The 22,746-nt window shown below is 46.3% G+C and overlaps 1 protein-coding gene across 6 annotated transcripts in view; it reads left to right on the forward strand.

The window, feature by feature from the left end:
- PTPN11 (protein tyrosine phosphatase non-receptor type 11) overlaps nt 1–22,746 on the forward strand; it is a 115,240-nt gene that overhangs the window by 55,934 nt on the left and 36,560 nt on the right. For all 6 annotated transcript variants that reach the window (XM_033956336.1, XM_033956338.1, XM_033956340.1 and 3 more), the window contains 5 exons: nt 2,304–2,420; nt 3,352–3,465; nt 7,898–7,994; nt 10,660–10,739; nt 10,940–11,098. In XM_033956336.1, coding sequence (XP_033812227.1) covers nt 2,304–2,420; nt 3,352–3,465; nt 7,898–7,994; nt 10,660–10,739; nt 10,940–11,098 — 567 coding nt within the window. The remainder of the gene's footprint in view (nt 1–2,303; nt 2,421–3,351; nt 3,466–7,897; nt 7,995–10,659; nt 10,740–10,939; nt 11,099–22,746) is intronic.

Raw genomic sequence — 22,746 nt, forward strand, 5'->3', positions numbered from 1 at the left:
GAGAGTCCAAAGGAGAGCAACGAAACTGGTAAAAGGGCTGGAACACTGCCCATACGCCGAGAGGTTGGATAGGCTGGGACTCCTCTCTGGAAAAAAGGAGGCTCAGGGGAGATATGATAGAGACCTTCAAGATCATGAGGGGCATAGAGAGGGTGGATAGGGACAGATTCTTCAGACTGAGGGGGACAACAGGTACGAGGGGGCATTCGGAGAAACTGAAGGGAGATAGGTTCAAAACAAATGCAAGGAAGTTTTTCTTCACCCAAAGGGTCGTGGACACTTGGAATGCGCTATCGGAGGAAGTGATCAGGCAGAGTACGGTACAGGGATTCAAACAGGGATTGGACGGATTCCTGAGGGATAAAGGGATCGTGGGATACTGAGAGAGGTGCTGGGATGTAACACAAGTATAGAAAGCTAACCAGGTAATAAGTATAGAAAGCCAACCAGGTCGTGCATGGGCAAGACCGGAGGGTGAGGACTTTGATGGGAAGATAGGACTTCAATGAGAAACCAAGGTGGCAAGGGGCCCCTTCTGGTGATTCAGACAGGTCGTGACTGTTTGGGCCGCCGCGGGAGCAGACTGCTGGGCAGGATGGACCTATGGTCTGACCCGGCGGAGGCACTGCTTATGTTCTTATGTTCTTATTTGGCGTGTGGATAGTTGCATGCGAAAGGTCACACCATACGTGTCTAGTAGACATTGAAGGAACTCCTTTGTCATAATCATATGAACCTGCAAGTGTCTAAATAACCAATTTCATAAGGACAGCATGCACACAGGTCAATGGACAGGTCAAACATGTCCCTATACTCCAGTATATCCCCAAGCCATGGGAGCTGCAGGGAATAGCAACAATGAGAATCCCGAGACAGTGGGTACACCTGTCAAAGTACAGTACCAGGAATCCATGCCATGTTGGAGAGCAGCATTTGCATGCCATGCCATGCCATGTTGGAGAGCTATATAATGTATCACCAGGCACCGTTAGTATAAATCTTGTTAGAAGTATATATTCATACAACCAATACTACAACCTTAAGAAGTTATCTTACTGTTGTGATTAACTTCAATCTGTTCGGTTCAATATCATTCATGGGTCCTCAGCGGGCCACCACATACTCAAACATTTTCATTGTATGTGGCTTTTCGCTCCAAATCCTCAAAGGACCATATACTCATTTTTAATTTTTTAATTTTTTGAAGGTAAAGCTTAATATAAATGGATTTTAAATATATGCTAAGAATACTTAGCTTAGTATATTCGACGTTAGTCAGGAGGGAACAGATGTCGCCAACATGTTTCGCCCGGTCAATCCCCAGGGCTTTATCAAGGCTCCCTCTCACCACTCATTTAGCTCACTCCACCACGGGATTATTGTTCCGACGTAATGGTGGAGTGAGCTAAATGAGTGGTGAGAGGGAGCCTTGATAAAGCCCTGGGGATTGACCGGGCGAAACATGTTGGCGACATCTGTTCCCTCCTGACTAACGTCGAATATACTAAGCTAAGTATTCTTAGCATATATTTAAAATCCATTTATATTAAGCTTTACCTTCAAAAAATTAAAAATGAGTATATGGTCCGATGAGGATTTGGAGCGTAAAGCCACATACAATGAAAATGTTTGAGTATGTGGTGGCCCGCTGAGGACCCATGAATGATATTGAACCGAACAGATTGAAGTTAATCACAACAGTAAGATAACTTCTTAAGGTTGTAGTATTGGATGTTGGAGAGCTAGACAGGAATCAGCATTTGCATGTGCAAAAGAGCTCTAATACACTCACAGTGGCTGGCAGTTAAAGCCACGTCAGAGACTTGATGTGTAAGACATTTACCATAGGAAGTTGTGCATAGCTCAAAGAAAAAAAAAAGGGGAGATATTAATTTATGATGATTCCCCCAACAACTCATTGTTTTCTTACTTCCTGTTTGTTTTCACCTTGGTCCCTATGTACAGCTGTATTTAGTGTTTTGGTTTGATTTCTAACTGAAACAAGAGGCTGTGCACCTGGGTTCCTTCTGGGACCTAAATTCATCTGTTAGGATGTCACCCTTGAGCAATGACAACAAATCCTGTACCCAAGGGTTTGTAAATGCAGAAGGTAGTGCTTCATTGGCTAATACAAATATGGATATGTTGTACTTGCTGGAATGTAGAAGTGAACACGTTTAGAGTATTGATTAACATATCTTCTTGGATGTAGAATATTCTGCAGAATTGTTCTCTGATACACAGGTGTCACTTGGGGTTCTCTTTTTTTATTTTTTTTTTCTCTCTCTCTCTCTCTCGGCAAGGATCTGAAATATGATGTTGGTGGAGGGGAGAAATTTGATTCTCTAACGGATCTTGTGGAACATTATAAAAAGAATCCCATGGTGGAAACATTGGGCACAGTACTTCAGTTGAAACAGGTAAGGGAAAGCAGTACCCACCTTTTTGATATAGCTTTCAATCCTTAACCCTACTTCTCTGCCCTCCAACCCCGACCACTGATTAACAGTTCTCCTTAACTGTATGCATGACATCCTGTTTGTCTTGTCTGTTTAGATTATAAGCTCTTTTGTGCAGGGACTGTTTTCTTACTCTTTGTGACTGTGCAGCGCTGTGTGCATCTGGTAGCACTATAGAAATAATTAATAGTAGTAGTATCTCAGCATAAGAACTGATATTTGTCAAGCATATTATCAAGTTGAGAATTAATACTGCTTTCTATCTTCCATGTGCTTCAAAGGTGCTGTCCTAGAGATAATAAACTAATTTCATTTTCAACTAAAACAGAATTGTGATTTTCAGGAAAGTCTGTTCTAATAAAAGAGAACCAGATTTATCTATTGAATATACATTAACACCAATTTTTATATGTAGATGGTATGGGTAAACTGTATAAACCATATGAGCTGTCAGTTTCTATGTCACTCCTTCTTTAGTGTTACTGATTCCACTCTCTGGAACAATCTCCTTTTACATTTAAGATTAGAAATGTCTTTCCAATATATATTTGATATATTTATATCTTTCCAATATATATAGTGAGATATATTTGTTGTGCATTAATGTATATAATAAAATGAAAAAAGAGTTTGAGGAAGAAAGGGCGGGGGGAGGAGGTGGGTGGGGGGGAATTAAAACATGTATAATAATATTGTTTAAGAATGTCAAGTGAGTTATGTGAATTAATTGTAATAATATTGTACACTTGTTGAGAGAAATAAAAAGGAATAAAGATTAAAAAAAAAAAAAAGAAATGTCTTTCCAAACGTTTAAATATTGATAAGCGGTATATAAAAAACCTAATGAACTTGAACTTGATATTTAAAGTGCTTTGCTATTTGCCCTATCTAGCCTCTGAATACGACCCGTATTAATGCAGCAGAGATTGAGAGCCGAGTGAGAGAACTTAGCAAATTGGCTGAGACCACGGACAAAGTAAAACAAGGCTTTTGGGAAGAATTTGAGGTAAATGTTTCTAAAACATTCATTGACATTTGAAAGGTTGGACAACAACTTCAGCATTTTGGAACCTAGGATAATACCAGGTGGATTTTACAGTCTATGACCCAAAAATGGGAGTGTGTGGTGCAGTGGTTAGAGCCTTGGCACCCTAAGGTTATGGGTTCGAATCTCGCACACTGTTCCTTGTGACCCTGGGCAAGTCACTTAATCCTCATTGCCCCAGGTATATTAGATAGAGTGGGAGCCCGCTGGGACAGTTAGGAAAAAATGCTTGAGTACCTGAATAATTTGTAATCTGCATAGAATTGTAGGATATGTGGAATATAAATTATTATTTTTTAAAATCCAAAGAAGAGACAAGTTAATTTAATCATGTACGTACTTTTAATGGTTATAACTAACAGGCAGACTGGATGGACCATTCAGGTCTATCTGCTATCATGTATGAAAGACAGTTGAAGCATCTCATTGTATTCTGGGTGAAAATGTACGAATGAGGCTTTGCAAGACCATTTTACTATTGGAAGAGTGGCCTCATATGTTTTGATGATAGGATATCCAGTTGTCACTCTTACTGTGTGATACAACTATTGCTATCATTTCTATTGTAATTCCCTATTCTTTGCACATGCTCAGATTCTCTCAGCAGAACCTTTTGGTAATCTCCACCGTTCTTCACATTAAGTTGGATTTAATTTATCACTGAATGGCAACTAAAATAGTCCGTGGTTTACGTATGGGGACAGACTTAAAGATCTCAGTGTGTATATTTTGGAAAAAAAGGAAGGGATGGGGAGATATGCTAAAGACATAAGGGAGCATAAGTTGAAGATGGGGGGATAGAGTAAGGAATAATCTAAAGAAATACTACTTGCATAAAGAAAAACAACTTCCCGATAGAGATGAAGATAGTATCTGCATTCAAGAAGACCCGCGAGAAGCACATTGAATCTCTTAAGAAGAAGGGATAGTAGATGGTATGGATAAACTGTATAAGCCAAAAGAGCTGTCAGTTTCTATGTCACTCCATCTTTAGTGTTACTGATTCCACTCTCTGGAACAATCTCCTTTTACATTTAAGATTAGAAATGTCTTTCCAGGAGTTTAAAATGTCTTAAAAACGTGCTTTTTTTTGTCTTTGATTCTTAGGTTTTCAGTTTTGGGTCACTGCTCAGGAGTTAGTGGTGACTCTTTAATCTGAGATGTAGAGCAGCAAAGCACGATTGCTGCTCTTCCTAAGTTGTATTTATCTTTCTTTCTCTTTTTTTTCTGTCTTTAATAGCGATTAATCGCATAAGTAAAGGTATTTTTATTGATTTATGTATCTATTTCCTACTGCAGTTCATTGTGACTGGGCAACCTCCATTGTCCCAGGTACAAAATAAGTGCCTGTATATAATATATAAACCACTTTTACTATAGCCACAGAAAGGTGGTATATCAAATCCTATCCCCCTTTCCTTCTGTAAAGGACTTATAATATCCCCCCCCCCAACCCCTGATAAGGCCGTACCACTGCTGTTAACTCTCATCTACACCAAAATAGGAAAATAAAATTTAGGATCAAAATTGTTAAACTAAAATTTTTAAAGAACAACTTTGATCTTCTTTAGTAATCTTCCTTGTTTATAACGAACCCAAAAGCTGTTTTGCAGGGCCAACACACAAAGTAGCGCGGTGTTTTTTGTTTTTTTTTTTGGGGGGGGGTTGTTTGGAACATGGTCTCTTTCCTTCCCCTTCCTTCTTGTGGATCTAGAGCCCCTTCTGCCCTGAAGTGGTTAGGGCTTTTCAGCGTGGAGAAGAAATGGCTGAAGGCGGATATGATTGAGGCCTTAAGTGCCTGGGCCAGTTGGAGCCCTAGGTCCTTCCCTGGCGCATCCCAGGATGCACCGAGAAGAGGAAAGCCCTTCATTTTATAAGAGGAGGGCCTGCCAGCCGGAGTGGGTAGGTGTCCTTCTGCCCGGACTTTGTGAGTAAGGTAGGAAGAGGTGGGGGAGTTGGTGGGGGTGGGGTGGGGTTGGGCAATGGCAGGAGAGAGTGGGCAACTCTCCCGCTGTGGGGTGGAAGGGTGGGTAGTAGTGTCAGGTGAGATTGTGCGGTGGGAGGGAATGGGCTTCTCTCCCGTTGCAGTGTGGGGGTGGGTGGGTAGTAGTGTTGGGGGATTGTGTGATGCGGCAGAAGAGAGTGGGCATCTCTCCTACTAATCTTCGATTTAGGATTGGGTTTTTTAAAAAATTTGTTGGGGGATCTGAGCTGTCAGACCTTTCATATCAGTGCCTGAGCCAATCAACGCTCAAGCACTGATCAGAAAGTAAGACTATGACAGCTCAGACCTGTTGGCAAATTTTGGTCACAGTTAGGGAATCACTTGGTGATGATAGAGAATTGCTCGGAGTGATCATTTTAATATAATGACCTCATTGTGCTGCATTTGCATGGCAGTATTGGAGACTGCTAGGAAACTTGAAAAAGACCACAATAAGCTGTTTTGATAATCCACCGTTAAAATACATGCACGCTAAACCATCTGGAACCAGTTTAGCGAGCACGTTAAAGGCACATTTTAGTTTTGAGGCTCTTCCCCTCAGTGTTGGCCCTTTAGTTGGTAAAGCATAGCTCCTTCAACTCTTGCTATTCTCTCATGGCCTCACATAAACCATGAATGCAGCAGCGAGGGTGGAGTTGGTGGGCAGTGGAAAACTTCTGCATTACATAAAGGCTGTGGGAATGTACCACTTGCCCTGCAGAATTCCAAAAGGAAAATCCCCCCAATCATTTACCAATACAGTAACCTAGTCCTCACAGAGGATACTTTTAGAAGGGACCTATAAAGGGGAAATGGATAGGAAGTCCTGCTTCTGTTTTGTACTGGCCATTTGTAAAGTCAGAAGACTGAACATAGATTCTCATGTCATATGTCCCTTTATTTAAAAGTTGCTCTTTCTTGTTAGAGAAGAGCACAGGGACTATAAGCAGACCTGGTTTCTTTGAATAGCTCAGAGATGGCAGTGAACACTGTATCAGAAGTCAGTCATATGCTCAAACTCATCTGACAGAGATGAGCCATAGCCACTGGTATAAGTGGATTTTTTAATAGGATTTTTTTTTTTTTGTTAATGTTCTTTCTAAATGAGACCCTTGGTAGAAAATCTTCTACAGGACATATATGTTACTGCTCATTCTTTCTTTGTGAGCCTTTCGTTATAAACCTTGAAGGGATTTTTGAAATCTTTTGTGTGTGGACAAAATCTGCAGCGGAAACTGCCTGCCTTTTACCCTTGAATCTGCTCCTTTTTCTCATGGATAAAAGTGCCAGCAACTGTGACAAAGTGCTGGGAGATTTACCTGCAGTGTGGGACATTTTATATTTATTTATTTGGATTTATATTAGAGGTCTGCACGGGAACAGGGATCGCGGGAATCCCCCCTAACCCACGGGACTCCCACGGGGACCCCCTTCTGGCCCACGGGGATGGAAGGCTTTGGAAGCAAGGTTCGTCCATATAATATAATGGACTCATCAGCCTTAGTAAAAGAGGAGGTTTATAAGTTAATTACCTGAACAGAAAACAAAAAAAGGGTTCCACCAAAGAGATTCCACAAGGAAAACAGCATGCAAACACAAAAGAAACTGTGGAATTGATGATCCTGTCAGAAGTAATTGCTGCTTTTTATGGGGATGGGTGGGGGGATGGAGGTAATTCCTTGCGGGGATGGGTGGGGACGGAGAGGATCCTGGCGGGGACGGGTGGGAACGGAGAGGATCCTGGTGGGGATGGGTGGGATTTCCGTCCCCGTGCAACTCTCTAATTTATATCCCGTCCTCCCAAGAGAGCTCAGAACCTGGGTCACACTTCCAAACCATGTCATCATTTCATGGGCCTGAGGATACTGTGGATGTAATGCCCACAACCCCTTTCATTTCAGGTCTCAGAGGTAGCCTTGGTGCATGACTCCATGTCAGAGATCACTTCGATGACTGGCTGAGTTGGGAAAGGGAAAGACATAAAAGTAGGGGAAAAAACTCCAGTTATATGTGAAGGAAGATTAATGTATACTGATATCAATTGAGATGGAAGCCCAAAGGAGCAAATGAAGTTTGCCAATTCACAAAAATGCCAAGCCAACATGGTTTTATTTATTTATTTATTTACTTATTTACTTATTCATTCAGTTTTCTGTACCATTCTGGGAGATCAGAATGGTTTACATGAATTTATTCAGTTACTCAAGCATTTCTCCCTGACTGTCCCAGTTTTACCTATATCTTCTTAGTCTGTGTGTAATCAGTTTGTCTGTTTACCTTTCTAAATGGCATAAAACTACCAGCCTTAAGACTTTTAAATTATCGTATTGGACAATGTTTAATGAACTGTTTGATGATGATAGAAGTTCCATTTAATCTTTTTCTTGGTCAATTTTTTTCCCACTTAAGACTTTGCAGCAGCAAGAATGTAAACTCCTGTATAGTCGAAAAGAAGGACAGCGACAAGAGAATAAAAACAAAAACCGATACAAAAATATATTGCCCTGTAAGTACTGGATTTTTCCTTGTGTCTCTATCCTTCTTGCTGAAATGAGTCTGTGGGCAGTGCCTTTGCTGTGCTAGTGGAACAGTTTGATGAGAAACAGAAAAGCACCCCCTGTGTTTTTTTAGTAGTTTTCATTCAAGCCTGTTTCTTTGCTTAGCATAGGAGAATGAGCTTAGCTGAAATTTCTGTTGTGGGTAAATACCTATGTACATAGATTGCCAGAAGTACTGAATGGAGTTTTTGCCTTCCTCTGGTTTTAGAGTACCGTATTTTCATGCGTATAACACGCACACGGGTATAGCGCGCGGGAAAAAGAAATTTATGTAAATAAATTAATATATAGAGCGCACACGCGTATACCGCTCATTGAATTAAAATCTCCTTCTGCCCCCCTTGAAGTCCTGTCCCCCCTTAAAGGTCTGCCTGTTTCCCCTTGAAGTCTTGTCCCCCCTTAAAGGTCTGCCTGTCCCCCCTTGAAGTCCTGTCCCCACCCTGAAAGCCTGATGCCCCATCCTGAAGGACCGCTGGCCCCCCCCCACCCTGAAGGACCGCTCGCACCCCCACCCCCGACGTCCGATTCATCCCCCAGCGTCCCCCCCCCACACCGTTTGCGGTGGAGAAGCAGCCTACCGTGGGTTCGCGATGCCAGTGAGCCCTGCTGCTTCCTCTGCCGGCGGTCCCGCCCCTTCTCTGAGCCCTGCGCTGCTTCCTCTGCCGCAGTCCTGCCCTTTCTCTGACGTCAGAGAAGGGGCGGGACCGCTGGCAGAGGAAGCAGCAGGGCTCACTGGCATCACGAACCCACGGTAGGCTGCTTCTCTACTGCAAACGGTGCGGGGGGGGGCTGGGGGATGAGTCAGACGTCGGGGGGGGGTGCGAGCGGTCCTTTGGGGTGGGGCATCAGGCTTTCAGGGCTGAAGCAGACGTCGGGGAGGGGGGGAACCATCAATGTAAAAAAAAAAAATTGTAAAACGCGCTCACGCATATAACACGCATGGTTATGCTCGGTTTGTAAAATCGTGTATAACGCGCACGTTATATGCGTGAAAATACGGTATATTGATATTAGTAAGCATAATCATTAAATCGTTTGTTATATTTATTTTTTGTGTAGCTGAATTCTCTTGTTTTACTTAAATAGTAAGTTATAACATATATTAGGTGTGACTCAAGATTTCTGCGTGGTTTGCTCTGATATGGTCCCTCTAATTCTTATGTGCTCAGTTCACAGGTATGCAGAGGCTCTTATCAACCAGTTTTCGTTGTCCTAACAGAATTCTGTTGTATATCAGTTTCCCAAATTGGTCCTGGATTACCCCCTTGCCAATCAGGTTTTCAGGATATCCACAATGAATTTTCATGAAAGAGATTTGCATGTATTGATAGTGGAAGGCATTGTATGCAAATAAAGTTCATACATATTCATTGTAGATATACTGAAAACTTGTCTGGCAAAGGTGGTATTCCAGGATTGACATGGGAAACACTACTGTATGCTGCATGTCCCAGAGCTACAAAAGCAAAGTAGCACAAATTATTGTTTAATTTAGACAGAGATAAGGAATACCATATTTTGGAAATTTAAAGGAATTTTATAGCATAAAGAGAGTGAAATTAATCCCTAATAGAGGTGGGCAACCTTGTTCCTCGAGGGCCACAACCCAGTTAGGCTGTCAGGATTTTCCCAATAATTATGCATGCGATATATTTGAATACAATGGAGGCATGCAAATAGATGTACACTTCCCCCTCCGAATCTGCGGATTCGGTTATTTGCGATTTTTAAAATAAAAAAACATTTAATTTTTTAGGCTATTTTAAGCCCTGTAAGCCCCCCCTTAAGCCTTACCTGGTGGTCTAGCAGGTTTTCGGGGCAGGAGCGATCATCCCACGCTCCTGCCCCATGCAGATCACTCATAGGAAATGGCTGCCTTGAGCTCCCATAGTCTCTCGAGACTACGACGGGAGCTCAAGGCAGCCATCTCCTATGAGTGATCTGCATGGGACAGGAGCGTAGGAAGATCGCTCCTGCCCCGAAAACCTGCTAGACCACCAGGTAAGGTTTAAGGGAGGACTTACAGGACTTATATGGGGGAAAGAGGGGTTAGGCGCAGAACCGGCCCGAATATTATTTGCGGAATTTTAATATTCGCGGGCCGGCTTTGCCCCTAACCCCCGTGGATGCGGAGGGAGAAGTGTAATGGCATTCATTGGGGAAATCCTGAAAACCCCTCCAGGTTGTGGCCCTCAAGGATCGAGATTACCCACCCCTGCCCTATAAGAATACATTTAACATAGGGGTCTTTTACTATAGCTTAATGTGTGCAGATGGATATTGGCATACGCTAAGTGCCCATAGGACATGTAGCATTTAGTGCTTGATAATGTCTGTTCATAATCACGAAGCTTTAGTAAAAAGGCCACATAGTAACATAATAAATGATGGTCTATCTAGTTTGCCCAGTAAGGTGGCTAGAGCTGTACCTACTGTGCCCTTCTTTGGAGTTGTATGTGTGCTCCATACAGATAATAACTCCTCTGCCCTTATTTGGGGCTGTACCTGCCACTCTATACAGGCTACATTCCTCTATGCTTTTGGTTGAAGATTTAATCGGATGGTTACCAAGTATATACAAGATGTTTAACATCATAATTTTCTTTCTTTTAGTTGATCATACTCGGGTTGTTTTACATGATGGGGATCCAAATGAGCCTGTTTCAGATTATATCAATGCAAATACGATTATGGTAAGTATCTGTTCTTAGCTTTAAAAATAAAATGTGTTGCAATTGTACCATGTCAAAAATAAAAATCCAAGTAGTAGTGGTGTTAAGTAGTTGCAGTGCAGTAAAAGAGACTCATGGAGAGAAAGTGACACACCTCCAAATCAATGTGTATAGCAAAAGACAAGGATGTCTACTGATTCCTTTATACTTCTGTATTTCAGCCTGAATTTGAAAGTAAATGCAACAATTCAAAGCCAAAAAAACGCTACATTGCTACTCAGGGCTGCCTGCAGACCACAGTAAATGACTTCTGGAGAATGGTTTTTCAGGAGAATTCTCGAGTTATTGTAATGACGACAAAAGAAGTGGAGAGGGGAAAGGTACAGCATGTTTTATTCCTCAGCTTTCTTGTGCTTTTATTGCTAAAAATAATTTTGCTTTGTCTTGTGCATACATCACCACCTGAACCATTTAGGGGGTAATTCTCTAAATGTCACCTAAAGTCTGCAGTTATACAACTAACTTTAGGCAGGAGTACATGCGCTAGCTCGATGGCCAGTTAGGTGTGTAACTGACAATTTTTTATAACTTTGTTGTGTACGTATTAGGCAGACCCCCTGGTCTGCCCATACCTCTGCCATATCCATACTTCCGTCAGAAGTTGTAAACTCAAAGATTTATCTGTTAAGGTTGTAGAATACTGACAATCACTTGTGTAATTACAAATTAATGCCAATTAACTCCAGTTATAGCAAATTATTGATAATTGGCTGTTAGTATCCAATTATTCATATCATTGAGCTCATTAAGCAATTAATTGCACCCGGACCTTGGGCACACAAATATGGATGCCATTTATAGAATCCAGCCCTTAATGTACACAGTCAGCTCTGTACCATAAGAATAGCCTTACTGGGTCAGAATAATGGCCCATCTAGCCCAGTGCCCCGTCTTCAAGGAGGACAATCCAAGTCACAAGTACCTGCCAAAATCTGAAATAATAGCAGCATTCCATGCCATCGATCCAGGACAAGCATTGGCTTCTCCCATGTCTGTGTCAACAGCAGACTATGGACTTATCCTCCAGGAACTTGTCCAACCCTTTTTTTAAAACCAGCTACATTAACTGCTGTTACCATATGAACATCAGACTCGTCTTTGAATGAGATCAAATGAAGATTAATAAAAACAATAAAAAAAAAAAAGAACTGAATATTTCACCTTGCTTTGTAAACCATAAAACTGTTAATTAATAAAACCTTGAATAGTTGTCACCTATTCCAGTGGAACTTCATTATGTTCCTGTGTATTATTTTAAAAAAGCCCTTATTCTTTAGCACTCTCCAGACCAGTAGAGGTTAACTTTACGATTGGGTATATATCTAATCATGACCAGCAGGTGGAGACTGAAAACAAAACTTTGGGACAGTATATCCTAGCCCCTCCTCTCTATTTCCCTCAGTCTTCTTTCAGTCTCCAGCAGGTGTTGAGTGATCTGTACCCATCTCCCTTGGTAGGGCTGTTGGAATTTGTTTAGAGGTTTATTGTCCCTGTTTTTAGCCGGACGGAGCTTGGACGGACTCTGTTTGGGGGTTCGTCCGACCTCGGGGGTGTCAAACCCGGCGGGTCACGAGCGGGGTCCCTCCCCCCACTTCCTCCACCTCCCCATATTTTTTTTAGAGGAGCCTCAGCAGTAAGCCTTGCCCCCTAAATCAAGCAAGGCATATTGCTTCGAGAGCCTGTGGAGTCTGTTCTGTAAAAAAAAAAAAAAAAAAAAAAAAATCCTGAGGTAGTGCTGGTCTGGAGGGTTGTATCCCTTTAAGAAAACTGTATTTTACTGTATTTTTTCAACTAACCGGCACTTTTTTACAGCTAGGTCGCGTATGGAGCAATGAGCACTTCTAAAGGGAAAAAGTGCTCATTGTGCTCCAGACGCGAGGCACTCGCGGCCGGCCTGTGCAAGCGGTGTTCAGGCCGGTGCGGTGGAGGAGCTCCGTCGGCAGCGGCTGCAGGCGCCCAGAGCTCCCCGCCGATGGTGCCTCGCGAGTCGGCAGGGAACGGTGGAGAAGCCCGGTCTTCTCCGTCCGCCCACGGAGGGATTCCCCGAGCCGCCGACGGTCGGGTTTTAGAGGATTCCCTCTCAGCTGATATTTTGACAGCTGATGCCGGCTTGCCTGTTTTAGCGGCTGAGACTATTCAGGTCTCTCAGCCGCTTCAGGCTGTGGAGGGAGCTGTTTTGGCGGGAAAGACGCCATCTTCTCTGTCTGGCCCCTCCATTTTGTCTTCCACCTCAGGTGACCTTCCCCCTGTTTTGTCTAAGCAGGGGCAGGTTTCTGCTGGGTCCCCTGCTGTGGCAGGGAGTCCCTTGGGACCCTCGGGGGGTTTTTCCCCTGATTTTTTCTTTTCATTATGCAAAGCCTATTTTCAGGCGGCTGGGGGTCCCGGTTGCGCCCAGGGGGTCTCGGGGGGTGGGGTTTCCTCCGCGCTCCCTGCGGCTTTGCCTCTCTCGTCTGACGTGACGTCCCCTCCGCCGCCTCTCTTGTCCAAGCGTCCGCGGGTGTCGTGGGACGAGGATTTGTGGTCGGAGGAACGTGTCGGTATGGAGGAGGACCTGGACCCTTCTGAGGAATTCCAGGACCCTCTGGAGGGGACGGAAGCTGGCGGCGGGTTGTCGGGTTTCCCGTTCTCCAGTGACGAGGCGTCCGTGGTGCGCCTTTTTCAGAGAGATGAGCTGCCTGACCTTATTCAACAGGTTTCTTCGGCTTTGCGTTTTGAGGACGCGCCGCCGGAGACTCCGCGTGTGGGGGACCCTCTGTTACGAGGGATCCGTTCCGTTTCCCGCTCTTTTCCTATGCATCAGGATATTCGGGATATTATTCTTGAGCAGTGGAAAACGCCGGAGACGCCGTTTCGGCTGGCGCGCAGCATGGCTCGCCTGTATCCCATTCCTGAAGGGGATCGGGCTACGTTAGCTTCGCCAGTCGTGGATGCGGTGGTCTCGGCTATTTCCAAGCGGCATACCGTGCCTGTTGAGGGCGGTTCTGCCTTGCGGGACTCTGAGGAGCGCAAATTGGAGAACATCCTTAAGCAAAATTTTCAAGTCTCTGCTTTTGGGGTCCAGGCGGCTATTTGTGGGGGACTGGTCGCTCGCGCCGTGTTTCGGTGGGCGGAGCGGGTCTTGGATCGAGAGTCTGACGACTGGTCTCTGGTGGATCAGGAGGTAGCAAAGATTGAGATGGCTGCCTCATTCCTCTCGGATGCTCTGTATGACTTGGTGCGGATCTCGGCTAAGTCCATGGCTTTTGGCGTGGCCGCAAGGCGTGTGTTGTGGCTGCGCGCTTGGGCGGCGGATGCTGCGTCCAAAGCTAAGCTTACTAAATTTCCCTTTCGGGGGTCGTTTTTATTTGGAGAGGACTTGGATAAGTTAATTCAGACTCTGTCGGACTCGAAAGTTCCCCGTTTGCCGGAGGACCGTGCCCGCCCGGCGTCTCGGGGGGGTGCGGCCCGGGGGCGTTTGCGGGAATTTCGCAAGTATCGCCCTGGGCGTGGGGCTGCTTCTTTCCAGTCTCCGGGGTTTTCCCGGGGTCGGTTCTTCCAGCGCATGCAGCCCTTTCGGGGGGCCCGTCGGGGGGCAGGGAACCCCTCCGCCGGTTCCCCCGCTTCCCGTCCTGCACAATGACGCCTTGCCGGCGCCCCCCTTGGTTCCGGTGGGGGCCCGGCTGCGCGACTTTTTTCCCAAATGGGCCGAGATCACGTCCGATCAGTGGGTCCTGGAGGTGGTGCGGGACGGTTATGCCCTGGAGTTCGCCCGCTCTCTGCCGGATTTTTTTCCTCGCTTCTCCGTGTCAGACTCCGAGGAAGAAGCAGGCTTTTCGCCAGACCCTTCAGCGCTTGCTAGATCTCAGGGCAGTAGTTCCGGTGCCCCCCCCGGAGTGGGGCACGGGCAGGTACTCCATTTACTTTGTGGTGCCCAAGAAGGAGGGGACTTTTCGGCCCATCCTCGATTTGAAAGGGGTCAACAGGGCTCTCAAGGTTCCCTCTTTCCGTATGGAAACGCTGCGGTCGGTCATTCTGGCGGTTCAGCCGGGGGAGTTTCTCACTTCTCTCGATCTGACGGAGGCCTACTTGCATGTTCCTATTCGGACCTCTCATCAGCGTTTCCTGCGCTTTGCGATCTTGGGTCGGCACTATCAGTTCTGTGCGCTTCCCTTTGGGCTGGCCACGGCTCCCCGGACGTTCACCAAGGTGATGGTGGTCGTCGCGGCAGCCTTGCGGTCGGAGGGCATTCTGGTACACCCCTACCTGGACGACTGGTTAATTCGGGCCAAGTCGTTGCAGGAAAGCTACCGGGTTACGGCTCGGGTGGTGGAGTTTCTCCGGTCGCTGGGCTGGGTGGTCAACCTTTCCAAGAGTCGGTTGGTTCCGGCTCAGCGTCTGGAGTACCTCGGGGTGCTGTTCGACACCTCCTTGGGGAAGGTCTTCCTCCCAGAGGCCCGGGTGAGCAAATTGCAGTCTCAGATTCGCCTGCTTTTGGCGTCCCGGTGTCCTCGGGCGCGAGATTTCCTCCAGGTCCTGGGGTCGATGGCGGCGTCCCTGGACGTGGTGAGGTGGGCGCGGGCCCACATGCGTCCTCTTCAGTATGCTCTGCTCCGGAGGTGGTCTCCCCAGAGGCACGGGATGGATGTTCCGGTTCCCCTGCGAGGCTTGGCGCGCTGCAGTCTGCGTTGGTGGCTCCGGACCCCTCACCTAGTTCAGGGGGTGGGTCTGGATCTTCCGCAGTGGACGGTGCTCCTTACGGATGCGAGTCTCCTGGGTTGGGGGGCCCAGTGTCTGGGTCACTCTGCTCAGGGAACCTGGTCCACGGAGGAGGCCTCCTGGTCGATCAACGTGTTGGAGACCAGGGCGGTCCGGCTGGCGCTGTTGGCTTTCCACTCCCTTTTGTTGGGCAAGTCGGTCAGAGTCCTGTCGGACAATGCCACGGCAGTGGCTTATGTCAATCGTCAGGGGGGCACCAAGAGCACTCTGGTGGCGCAGGAGGCGGCTCGGCTCATGGTTTGGGCGGAGTCGCATCTTCTGGACCTCTCGGCCTCTCACATTGCCGGGGTAGAAAACGTTCAGGCGGACTTCCTCAGTCGTCACTTCTTGGATCCGGGAGAGTGGTGTCTCGGCGCCGAGGCGTTTCAGTTGCTAGTGCGTGCTTGGGGGCAGCCCCTGATGGATCTGATGGCTACAAGTGGCAACGCCAAAGTACCCCGCTTCTTCAGTCGTCGCAGGGACGGTCTGGCCGAGGGTCTGGATGCTCTGGTCCAACCGTGGCCAACGGAGGGGCTGTTGTATGTGTTCCCTCCTTGGCCATTAGTAGGCAGAGTACTGCTTCGCATTGTTCGCCATCCGGGGCTGGTGGTCTTGGTGGCTCCGGATTGGCCTCGTCGTCCGTGGTATGCGGATCTGGTGAGGCATCTGGTGGCGGATCCTCTTCCTCTGCCTCTCGAGTGCGATCTTCTGACGCAGGGTCCCATTCCCATGTTCGACCCGTCTCCCTTTTGTCTTACGGCTTGGCTCTTGAAAGGGGCCGCCTGAGTAAGAAGGGATATTCCGACAAGGTGATCTCTACACTTTTGGGGTCCCGGAGGCTTTCTACCTCTCGGGCTTATGTACGGGTTTGGCGTCTGTTTGAGGAATGGTGCCGAGCGCGGGGAGTGGTCTCCTTTCGCGCTTCTCTGCCTAACATTCTAGAGTTTTTGCAGGATGGCCTGGATAGGGGCCTGGCCTGGTCTTCTCTTCGGGTTCATCTGGCGGCCCTGTCGGCTTTTCGGGGGCTGGTGACAGGTCAGCGTTTGTCAGCCATTCCTGATGTGATTCGCTTTCTTAGGGCGGCCAAGTTGCTCAGGCCTCCCATAAGGCCCTCGATTCCCTCTTGGGATCTCAATCTGGTTCTCTCTGTTCTAGTGCGCCCTCCTTTCGAGCCGTTGGATGGCTGTTCGTTGAAGGACCTTACGCTGAAGTCGGTCTTTTTGGTGGCCATTACTTCCGCTAGACGGGTGTCGGAGCTACAGGCTTTCTCTTGTAGGGCTCCCTTCCTGGAGTTTTCAAAGGAGCGGGTTGTTTTGCGGCCTGTTCCTTCCTTTCTGCCGAAGGTAGTTTCTCCTTTTCATGTCAATCAATCGGTGGTCCTCCCGGTCTTGGGTAGTCGGGAGGGTTCTTCTGAGCAACGACAGCTGCGCAAGTTGGATGTCGGTCGGGTCCTCCATGCTTATGTGCAGCGGACCCGGGATTTTCGGAGCTCCGATCATCTCTTTGTGCTTCTGGCGGGTCCTCGTCGGGGGGCTGGCGCTTCTAAGGCTACTATTGCGCGCTGGATCAAGGAGACGATCGCTTCCGCTTATCTTCTGAGTCAGAAGCCGGTTCCGGAGTTTCTCAGGGCTCATTCCACTAGGGGTCAGGCGGCTTCTTGGGCTGAGTCGTCGCTCGTGCCTCCGGTGGATATTTGTAAGGCTGCGGTTTGGTCCTCCTTGCATTCATTTGTTCGGCATTATCGGGTAGATGTTCAGGCGCGTCGGGACGCGGTGTTCGGTGAGCGTGTTCTGGTATCGGCCCTTCGGGGGTCCCGCCCGTGAGAGGGACTGCTTTGGTACGTCCCAATCGTAAAGTTAACCTCTACTGGTCTGGAGAGTGCTAAAGAAGGAGAAATTAGGTTCTTACCTGCTAATTTACTTTCTTTTAGCTTCTCCAGACCAGTAGAGGTCCCCACCCTGTCTGTTGTTGTTGTTGTTGGGGCTGTTGCGCGGGCAGTTTTTGGTTTTTGCTGCGGGTTCTAGTATTTTTCTAGGGCCGGGGAGAATTGAAGAACAGCGGCTGTGGCTCGGCTGGCTTAGCTGGCGAGCTGTGGGGACCTTCTTCCTTCGGGAATTTCTCCTCTGCATTTTCCAACAGCATTTTTTGGGTATGTTATTGGTTACTCCTTTCGGAGTATTGTTTTTTCTCTCTGTTGTTTCCAGTTCTTGGTTCTGCTTGGCTATTTGGCAGACTGAGGGAAATAGAGAGGAGGGGCTAGGATATACTGTCCCAAAGTTTTGTTTTCAGTCTCCACCTGCTGGTCATGATTAGATATATACCCAATCGTAAAGTTAACCTCTACTGGTCTGGAGAAGCTAAAAGAAAGTAAATTAGCAGGTAAGAACCTAATTTCTCCTTCTATTTCCCATTGTTGTGTACTACCACTATAAACCCATACTGCTGAGATATCTGGGTGCACCGATTTGCACCTTTGAGACATCTCCAGTAAGTGCAGCAAAAAAAAAAATAAAAGATAACAAGGAAGCAACGTACACAGTGGCATGGAGGTGCCATTTCACTGTTAAAAATAGACATGGGAAGTTAATGACTTAAGCCCAATGTTCATTCTCACTTTCTTTAAAATGTGTTATCCACCAAAAAATATAAATCTTCTTCTTCAGACCCAATGTATCATTGTAGAGGTTCAACTTCAATATTAGCTGTGCAGAATACAGAGCGTAAAGCAAGCCCTGTCATGAGCGTAGCAAAATGTCTGGTTTTTTAAAAGCACTTCTAGCACAGATCTACCTTTCCATGTCGACCCAATTTTCTCTTCTGGAACTAATATTTTCTGTCACTGCAGCAATCTTAATCTCGAAGTCAAGAACAAAAGAATCACAGAACAGTTGTTAAAAGGTGTTTTTCTTTGTCACAACACAAATTTCTTGGGAACTCTTGCTACCCATTTGCCTAGGTAGAATGCAACACTCACAGTGGACCAACATGTCAGTATCATCTACTGTAATAATAGGATTGTACTGCACCTGAAAGAGGTTAATCCCCCCTCCCTGCTAGTTTTCAGCTAGATCTCTAAGACCCAGATTCTCAAAAATAAAATTGGCATTTAACGCGGTTGCTAAACTGGTTTCCGATGGTTTAGCCTGCATGCATTTTAGCGGTGATTATCAAAATGGCTTATGGCGGTCTTTTGCAAGCTTTCTAGCAGTCTCCGACACTGCAATGCACATGGGTGTTTCAGTATTCAAACGAGCACTCTGTTGGATTCTTAAACAGAGCCGAGCCATTATCCAAGTGCGGTGTCTGCTTTTGGCAACAAAAATCAGTAGCGGGTCCGGGGGTGCTGGTACAGCAGGGGTAGGGAACCATGGTCCTCGAGAGCCGTATTCCAGTTGGGTTTTCAGGATTTCCCCAATGAATATGCATGAGATCTATTTGCATGCACTGCTTTCAATGCATATTCATTGGGGAAATCCTGAAAACCCAACTGGAATACGGCTCTCGAGGACCGGAGTTACCTACCCCTGTCATACAGTGACAGCACTGTGAAAAACACATCTCTGGCATGGGTGGGGCCTTATCTGTCTGGGCCAATCAGAGCCTTAGGCCCCTACCCAGATACAACCAGGGCTCTGATTGACCCAGACACATAAGGCCCCACACATAGAACATAAGAATTGCCGCTGCTGGGTCAGACCAGTGGTTCATCGTGCCCAGCAGTCCACCCTGATTGAGTCTAGCCTTACCTGTGTACGTTCCAGTTCAGCAGGAACTTGTTTAACCTTGTCTTGAATCCCTGGAGGGTGCTTTCCCCTGTAACAGCTTCCGGAAGAGTGTTCCAGATTTCTACCACTCTCTCTGGGTGAAGAAGAACTTCCTTACGTTTATATGGCATCTATCCCCTTTTAACTTTAGAGAGTGCCCTCTCGTTCTCTCTACCTTGGAGAGGGAGAAGAGGCCCAGTTTCTCTAATCTTTCACTGTACGGCAACTCCTCCAGCCCCTTAACCATTTTAGTCACTCTTCTCTGGACCCTTTCGTGTAGTACAATGGCCTTCTTCATGTACGGCGACCAATGCTGGATGCAGTATTCAGATGGGGGCGTACCATGGCCTGGTACAGCAGCATGATAACCTTATCTGATCTGTTTGTGATCCCCTTCTTAATCATTCCTAGCATTCTGTTCGCCCTTTTTGCCACCGCCGGGCGGACGGCTTCATTGACTTGTCTACCAGTACTCCCAAGTCTCTTTCCTGGGGGGTCTCTCCGAGTACTGCACCGGACATCCTGTATTCGTGCATAAGATTTTTGTTACCAACATGCATCACCTTGCACTTAACTACGTTAAACCTCATTTGCCATGTCACGGCCCATTTCTCGAACATGTTTGTTACATTGCAGGTCTTCGCAATCCTTCTGTGTCTTCACTACTCTGAATAACTTTGTATCATCTGCAAATTTAATCACCTCGCTCGTCGTACCAATTTCCAGGTTGTTTATAAATATGTTGACGAACACGGACTCGAGCACCGAACCCTGCGGCACTCAACCCGTGACGCTTTTCCAGTCCGAGTATTGTCCATTTACCCCACTCTCTGTTTCCTATCCGCTAACCAGTTTTTAATCCACGTGAGTATTTCACCCTCAATTCCATGGCTTGCAAATTTTCGAAGCAGTCATTCATGCGGGACCTTGTCGAACGCCTTTTGAAAATCCAGATATACAATGTCGACCGGGTCAACCTTGTCTGCCTGTTTACTCCCTTGAAGAAGTGCAGTAAGTTCATCAAGCAAGATCTTCCTCTGCTAAAGCCATGCTGGCTGGTCCTCATCAGATTGTGTCCATCAAGGTGATCAATGATGCAGTCCTTTATCAGCGCCTCTACCATCTTTCCCAGTACCGAGGTCAGACTCACAGGTCTGTAGTTTCCTGGATCTCCCCTCAAACCTTTCTTGAACATCAGCGTAACATTCGCCACTTTCCAGTCTTCTGGAATCCTTCCTGATTTGATTGACAGATTGGCTATTAGTTGAAGTAGTTCAGTTATAACCCCTTTCAGTTCCTTGGTTACCCTAGGATGGATGTCATCTAGTCCTGGGGATTTATCGTTTTTAAGCCTATCAATCTGCCTTCATACCTCTTCTAGACTGAATGTCAACCCTGTCAGTTTCCCTTCTTTGTTTCCTGCGTATAACCTGTCGGCTTCCGGTATATTGTATATATTCTCTTCGGTAAATACAGACGCAAAAAATGTGTTCAGTTTGTCAGCGATGGCTTTGTCCTCCTTTAGCACTCCCTTTATTCCATGGTCATCCAATGGCCCCACCGCTTCCTTCATGGATCGTTTCCCCTTAATATATTGAAAGAATGGCTTAAAGATTTTTTCCTCGTAGTCTCTTTTGGCCCCTCTTACCAACTTATGGCACCTTCTTTGATGTTATTTGTGCTTTTTCCATTTTTCGTCCGTTTTTGACCTTTTCCTTTCCTTAAACGAAGTCTTTTCTCTGATCACTTCCTTCACCTCTACAGTGAGCCAAGCCAGTTCCTTGCTCCTCTTGGATCCCTTGTTGATATGCAGTATGTATAGATTTTGCACCTCGGTGATTCTGTCCTTAAAAAGGGACCATTTTTGCTCTAGCGTTTTTACAGTTCTTATCCTCTTCTCAATCTTCCTCCCCACCATGATTCTCATCCCTTCGTAATTCCCTTTTCAGAAGTTCAGTGCCGTGGCTGTCATTCTGGATCGATGTTTTGCCCCTGTGTCCAGGTTGAAGTGGATTATATTGTGATCACTGTTTCCCAGCGTCCCTTCTACTTCTACACCTTGCGCCGGTCCTCATAGTCCATTTAGAATTAAGTCCAGAATTGCATTTCCTCTCGTATTTTCCTTGACAAGTTGTTTCAGGAAGCAATTGCGTACAGCATCCAGGAACTTGGTCTCCCTACTGCAGCCGGAGGTGCCTGGGTTCCAATCTATCCCCGGATAATTGAAGTCACCCATGATAACAGCATTGCCTCCCTTGCAGTTGCGTTTAATCTTGTCCGTCATTTCTCCATCAGTTTCTTCGGACTGCCCTGGGGGTTGGTAGTAGATGCCGATCTTTGTTTCCGTTCCATTTGTTCCCGGTATTTTGGCCCATAGAGACTCTACCTTATTTTTCCTTTCCAGCGTATTCTTTCCAGTAGATTCGACTCCCTCTTTGATGTATAGGGTAATACCCTCACCTTTTTGTCCTACTCTGTCTCTGCGATATAGCTTGTATCCCGGTAGCGCAGTGTCCCATACATTTTCCTCGTTCCACCATGTTTCCGTGATACCGATGATGTCAAGGTTATCTTTTTGTGCCATAGCATCCAATTCCCATCTTATTCCTTAGGCTCCTTGCTTTTGTGTACATACACTTGAGTATGCGGCCTGTTACTTTCTTGCATTTCCTTTCCTCTTGTGTCCCTTTCGATCTGTCAGGATTTCTGTCTTGCCTATGATCCGGTGAGTCTTCTCTGCAATCTTCCTGCGTGGTATCCTCTGGGTATACCGTTTCCCGAACCATCGACTTGGTCGACTGTCGGCTTTCCTCTACTTCCTACTGTTTGCCTAAAATGAAGGTCAAAAAACAAGTTGCAGGTGCCATTTAACCAGACTAATTTAATCTTCCTGTAACAGCATAACTGGCGAAATAACTAAGGGGTCCTTTTACTAACCGATTTAGCGTGCGCTAAATGCTAACACGTCCATAGAATATAATGGGTGCATAAGCATTTAGCGTGCGCTAAATTGGCTAACGTGCCTTAGTAAAAGAGGGGGTAAGTGTACATCAGATTGAGAAATAGAGAAAGTATGAGTAAGGGGTTGGAGAAGAAAATGCAGGTGCATTTGAGTGACAATCAATTTAGGTTGAGCACGCTTGAACTTTTGCATGATGGGGCTGTCTTGCGATCCATATTCTAGGTATAATTTCTCTTTTGGCCCTGTAGATCTCAGTTCATGTTATGAGTTGTTTTTTTCTATACAAGGTGATCTGTAAAATCTTCATGAGATGTTCTTATGCTGTATTTATGTGTTATGGGTCCTTTATGAAGTTGAGTCATGCAGCAGAGTTTTGCACAGATTGCAGGGGGTGGGGGGGGAGACCAGTTTAGCATTGCGGGAGACCAGTTTAGAACTAGATTGTAGTAATCTAAGCGTGAGGTTATGAGGGTGTGGACAGAGGTCCGGGTAGTGTGCTCAGAGAGGA

Source organism: Geotrypetes seraphini, chromosome 8, assembly GCF_902459505.1.
Source record: "Geotrypetes seraphini chromosome 8, aGeoSer1.1, whole genome shotgun sequence".
NCBI classification, from domain to species: Eukaryota; Metazoa; Chordata; class Amphibia; order Gymnophiona; family Dermophiidae; genus Geotrypetes; species Geotrypetes seraphini.